Raw genomic sequence first — 5,648 nt, forward strand, 5'->3', positions numbered from 1 at the left:
TGAGCAATGACTTCCCCAGGCCATCGGGTTGGAGGCACACGGCATGGCCGAAGTCACAGAGGGCCGCGCGGCTCCCGTCGCTGGACAGGAGCACATTGTCAGCTGCCAGGCCACCCCAGAGAAGAAGAGGAACAGGTGAGTCACTCCAGGCCCCAGCCCAATCTGGACCTCCAGCGAGGCAGTTTCTGGCTGACCCTACACGGCAGCTGTTGCTTCTGATTAGTTTTCATTAGTCATAAGGAAGGGAGGAGGGTTATCAGTTCAGGCTAGACGCAGGGAGGCCGATCTCTGAGGTCCCAGGGATAGTTTACTCTGGGGACACTGCCACTCTGCTCTGCTGTCCCCACCCTCCCCCAGTGGTCACCAGGGCACAGGAGTTCCCTCTGCAGTTCTCTGCAGGCACTGCCCCCTGGCAACCAGGGTGCTGGGCTAAGGGCCTGGGCAACACACTTCCCCCTCCCGCCAGCACAGCTCTGCCAGCCTTCCCTGGGCCCTGCCACTGGGGACGGTCAGGCAGGAGGAGGCCACGGGGGACCAGGGTGGTGGGGGCGTGAGCCTCACCTTTGATATCTCCGTGCAGAATCCTTCGGGTGTGGAGGTACTCCAGCCCTTCCAGGGCCTGGCCTAGGTAGTAAAGGGCCCGGTCCTCCGGCAGACAGCCCTTCTGCTTTATGAGCTGACCCAGCGAGCCACCTACGAGACCAACAGTGAGTCTTTACATGGTGCATTTCCAGGCCTGCAACGGGACACGGGCAATGGCCTCCAAAGGGCAGGTGGTAGAAAGTAGGCCTTTCCGGCTGATGTCACAGGGTCAAGAGGTTAAAAATGGAATAACTGGGGACCGAGGTCAATCTGGGAACGACGTGGGAAAGCCTTGGCTCGGACCCAGCTCCTTACCTTCTAGCAGTTCCATGAAGATGTTGACCCACGGACCTTCCTTCACAGCACCATACAGAGGGACGATTCTGGGTGAGGTCAGCCCTGCACATGCCATCAACTCCTCAGCCCGAAACACTTCAATGCGCACCTGGCAGGGCGCAGAGGTAGCTGTGAGTCAGGGTGAGGGACAAGGTCTGGTTCCCCAGTGCCCCTGCGCAGAGGCTGCTGAGGTCCCCAGTGACAATTCTGAGGCCAGGCAGGCAGGGCCCAGGTGGGCCTACGGGAGCCTCAGAGACGAAACTGTGTACCCTGCGGGGTCAGGTTCAACATCTAGTACTTGGCTAAAATTCCGCCCTGCTGACATGTGTGGAAATACTTAGAATCACAAAGACGACAGCCCTTATCCAGGCTCCTGACACGCTGTCCACCCTCAACTCTGCCAAACACACAACTTAACCGCCCCCCCCCCGGCCCCAAATGTCTGGGCCATTTCTAGGACGTGAGCCCTTTTGTTTATCGATGTCCACGTCCACGCCTCGGAGGCTGGGCTCCCGTCGTTCCTGCCGCCAGTGCCGATGCAGCCAAGGGTTCTGGCTCTGTCGGTGCCTCTGGCTCCTCAGCACTTTCCTCAGCTCGGAATTATGTGTCTTTCCCCCTGAGGGCTAAAACGTCCATGTAGACGGAGCAATGCCTGTTTACTCTGTTTGCAGCTGTTTCCCCAGGATCTGGGCAAAAGAGAGGCTCCTAAGGGGGAGGGGTTTGGCCAAGGCCCCTCCTGTAGGGACCGCCCACTCCTTTGTGTAGGGGTGAGCACAGCAAGGCGGGAAGAAACAGGCCTAGGATACAAACATCCCAGACTGAGACTTGGGCTTGGCCATTTCCAAAGCTAGAGCGCTTGCTTGCTTCCCTTAAGCTGTGTTTCCATGAGCCAACGGCGGTCACAGTGGGGTCTGCTCTTGCGTGGAGTGAGGATTTGGAGGGATGAGAGCCCAGCACTAGGCCTCGCAACCAGCGGGTGCTCAGGGAATGTTAGCTGCCCACTTCCTCCCTCCAGCTCAAATAAGAGCAACTTATTAAACACTTAGAATTCTTAACAGACACTTGTCCTCTCTTTTCTGCCGCTGCTGGTTCCCCTGTGAGCCTGGAGAGGTGCCACCAGGGGGCGCCAGTGGCAACAAAACCAGCCTGGAAGAAATCAGTCAGGAGCTGGCAGTCTGGCTTGGAGACATGCTGACTTGGCAGGAGCCCTGACAATGTGGGGCTTTTGGACTCTCGCCTATCAGTGGAAAATGTGTCTCTTCTGGTTACAGAGTATCTGGTCTGGTTAATCAACTTGCATAAACTTGGGCTCTTTGTCAGTGTTTCCAGCTCTGAACCTGAGCTAGAATGAACTCACCATCGGGACTCGTACTAGCAAAGGTCTTTAACGCTCCGGCTCCCGAACTGAGCTCTCGGGCGCCCCAGAGAACTCAGCAGGGCTGCAGGTCTTACTTTCTTCCTTTTAAGTTTATTTTGAGAGAGACAGAGTGTGTGCGAGGGGGAGAGGGGCAGCGGGAGAGGGAGAGAGAGAATCCTAAGCAGGCTCCACGCTGCCAGTGCAGAGCCAGACAGGGTTTGAACTCACGAAACTGAGATCATGACCTGAGCCGAAACCAAGAGTCGGATGCTTAACCGACTGAGCCACCCAGGCACGCCCAGGATGTTTTACTTTTGAGGGAAGCAGTGGTGATGGCTATCTGTGGGACACCGCATAAATTACTCGCTCAAGATAGTTCAGTTTCAACATTAGCTTGTGCTCTATTCTTTCTATGTATCTTTACGAAGCTATGTTTTTGGAGCTCGCTGGGATACCAGTACTTCAGGAGTGGGGGGGATGGGAAGCAGGAAGTGAAGCTGAGGATGTCCGATCTGATTTCAAATTTTTGGTAAGTTGGGCAGTGCCCAACGAGGGATACATCCCATAAGTAATTATGATTAAGAACGGAAGGGAAATTTTCTTTCAACTGACGTGTATTGTTATTCAAATGACTACTAAGTTGTTAGGAAAAACACTATTATTTGACCTTATTACTTAATAAATGGAACTTCTAGGTACTTGTTCTGGCCTGGGGTGCCATGAAAAATTACTGACACTGAGGGCTGCAAACCAAGAAAGTCTGGGCACCTCTGTTTTAACTTTTAAGAAATCCGCAAGTCCTCTGGAGGATTCCAGGAATGTTGAAACCATTCTCACCCGGGGTACCTGGCTGGCTCAGTCAGTAGAGCCCATGACTCTTGATCTCAGGGTTGTAAGTTCAAGCCACGCTGGGTACAGAAATTACTTAAAAATGAAAATCTTTAGGGGCGCCTGGGTGGCTCAGTCGGTTAAGCGTCTGACTTTGGCTCAGGTCACCTCATGGTTACTGGGTTCAAGCCCCACATCGGGCTCTGTGCTGACAGCTCAGAGCCTAGAGCCTGCTTCAGATTCTGTGTCTCCCTCTCTCTCTGCCCCTCCCCTGCTCACGCTATGTCTCTTTCTCTAAAAAAATAAACATTAAAAAAAATGAAACTGAAACTCTTAAAATTCTTTTTTTTTCCAGTTCTCACCCAGACCCAAGGGGGCCAGAGGGGACACTCGGAAACACAAGGTGATTTAGAAGTCTGTGCCAGCTCCGGGGAGAGCAAGCAGAATGGGCAGGCCTGAGGGAGGTGGATGGAGAGAGAGCACACGGCTTTCTAGCCCAGGTCAGCTGCCCGGCCGGCCCATCTCTCCTCCCTGGACCTCAATGTCCTCATCTGTTAAAGGGGCTGGACTATGATGAGGGTGTTCTTGAAAACGAATATTCGCTGCCCACTGAGGCACTGTTCTAAGCACTTTATGAGCATTCGTGATTTATATCTTACAATAGCCTATGGGGTGGTATTCTCATTATCTCCATTTTACAGATGAGGAAGCTAGAGTCTGGGCAGTACCTTGCCCAAGGTCACTGGCAGAAAGTCTCAGAGCTGGCGTTTTGCTTGCGGAAGCCTGACTCCAGGCTGCCAGCTATCCCGCCTCACTGGAGGCCTTCCCGGGAGTGTCTTACATCCAGGACATTTTTAAGTACATTCGGGAGCGTGTAGGTGGGAGTGTGGTCAGCGATCCCCTCACTGCCAAGTCCACAAGCCACTTCCCCCACTTAACTGCCTGCATGCTGACAGTGGGGATGGATGTTTCTTTCTTGAAACTCTCCCCCTTCTTGTTCAGTATTTGTATGCATTTTATTTCATCGGTAAAAAGAGGGTATAATAGCAATGCTGTAACTTCTTTTAAAGATCCCAGGAACATAAAATATGTGAAAGTAACTCACACAGCGCTGAGCGCACAGTAGTCGAATAAACAGAGGGTTCCCCCCACCCCATTCCTCGTCACCATGGAGATACTCTCCCCTCGGTCCTATTATGCCATGTAAAAGTCCCACCCCCGTCACCCCCTGAGCCCCTCCGGGGGTGTGGATTCCGCAGCTCTGCCTCCCCAGCCCTGGCACCCTGTCTGGCACAGAGCAGGTGCATGGTAACGGCTGGGTTTGGCTGAGGCCACGCTAACCCAATCGTGGCAGAGTCAAAAGGAGGCTCCCAGAACCCCATGCTGGAGCCAGATGTTCTTAAATGAAATGGTTCTCAACCCTCTTTGGGCCACAGACCCCTCTGAACATCTGATACATGATAATGGACCTTTCCCCATTCAAAATGTGTGTGTCACGCAGATACACCATAGAATCAAGTTCCAGGGGGTCTCACGTTCTAGAAATTCATCCACTGACAAAGATATGAACTTCTACGTCGGCTGACAGAAGGCACTAGAGAGACGGCGGGCACCAATAAGGAACTGTGCCCGTGATACACGAGTACGTGACAAACACGGCTCAGGGCAGCCTCCAGAGTGCGGCCTCATTTTAATAAAAGAAACTACATGCTTATATACGCATAACAAGTCTAAAAAGAGGTCAAAGGGCAGCTGCCTCTGAGAACTAGATTGGGGAAGAGGGAGACTTTTGTGTTTTGGGGTATCACTCGAACTCTTCTATAATGAGACTAGGTCTACGTGCCATTAAAAGATCAAGCAAAGCCTTAAAAAAGTGAACAGACTCCCCCCACCGCCAACGTGCGTTAAACCCTGGACTTGTGACCAGTCAGCCTCTGACCCGAGGCCATGGATGTTCTAGAAGGAGGATCAAGGGACTGCTGTTGTACCATATGCTGAGGCTTCCTCCGGGTGCACGGGAGGGCGCACAGAGCTCCTCTGACCTCTGATCCCTACTCCCACCCGGATCCTCAGAAAAAGGAGTGGAAGGAGGGGCTGTCTGCCCACCCGAGGGCAGCTGTGTGGGCGGCCAAAGGCCACCGCACTGAGCTCTCGGGTCAGGGAGGCAGATTCTGGAATCGGCCAGTTCTGGCACTGGGGAGCCGGCTGGCTGGGCTTGGAGCTCTTCCGCCTGTACTGGGGAGGTGAGAAATGGGGGGACCTGCCCGCTTCTACTATATCAGGGTTGTTTACCTTGTTGCCTGGAATCGGAGAACCTCGGCAGGGCAACAGCTGAGAAGCCCAGTGACTAAGCTCCCTTAGCACCAGGCACTGGACCCTGGGACACTTCACACTCGTGCGTTCCTCCCACTCAGCCCTCAGGAGGGACAGCTGAGCCTTCTCCGATGGCCTGGGGAGGGCACCGCAGCTGAGGAGGTCAGGCACGTGGCCCTGGCATCCAGTGGGAGATGCTGACCCACGCTGGCAGGCACTCAGCACGTGCTTC

General features: G+C 53.9%; 1 protein-coding gene and 1 long non-coding RNA gene across 2 annotated transcripts in view; one reads left to right on the forward strand and one right to left on the reverse strand.

Moving 5' to 3' along the window:
- LOC144217960 (uncharacterized) overlaps window positions 1–1,973 on the forward strand; it is a 4,735-nt gene extending 2,762 nt beyond the window's left edge. The window contains exons 3-5 of the long non-coding RNA XR_013331006.1: window positions 20–135; window positions 581–707; window positions 810–1,973. This is a non-coding gene — a long non-coding RNA (uncharacterized LOC144217960). The remainder of the gene's footprint in view (window positions 1–19; window positions 136–580; window positions 708–809) is intronic.
- The window catches only part of MAP3K14 (mitogen-activated protein kinase kinase kinase 14), a 20,555-nt gene that overhangs the window by 8,507 nt on the left and 6,400 nt on the right, over window positions 1–5,648 (reverse strand). The window contains exons 6-8 of the mRNA XM_077747762.1: window positions 898–1,027; window positions 562–693; window positions 1–102 (exon numbers count right to left, since the gene is read on the reverse strand). Coding sequence (XP_077603888.1) covers window positions 1–102; window positions 562–693; window positions 898–1,027 — 364 coding nt within the window. The remainder of the gene's footprint in view (window positions 103–561; window positions 694–897; window positions 1,028–5,648) is intronic.

Source organism: Crocuta crocuta, unplaced genomic scaffold (genome assembly GCF_008692635.1).
Source record: "Crocuta crocuta isolate KB4526 unplaced genomic scaffold, BGI_CrCroc_1.0 scaffold289, whole genome shotgun sequence".
NCBI classification, from domain to species: domain Eukaryota; kingdom Metazoa; phylum Chordata; class Mammalia; order Carnivora; family Hyaenidae; genus Crocuta; species Crocuta crocuta.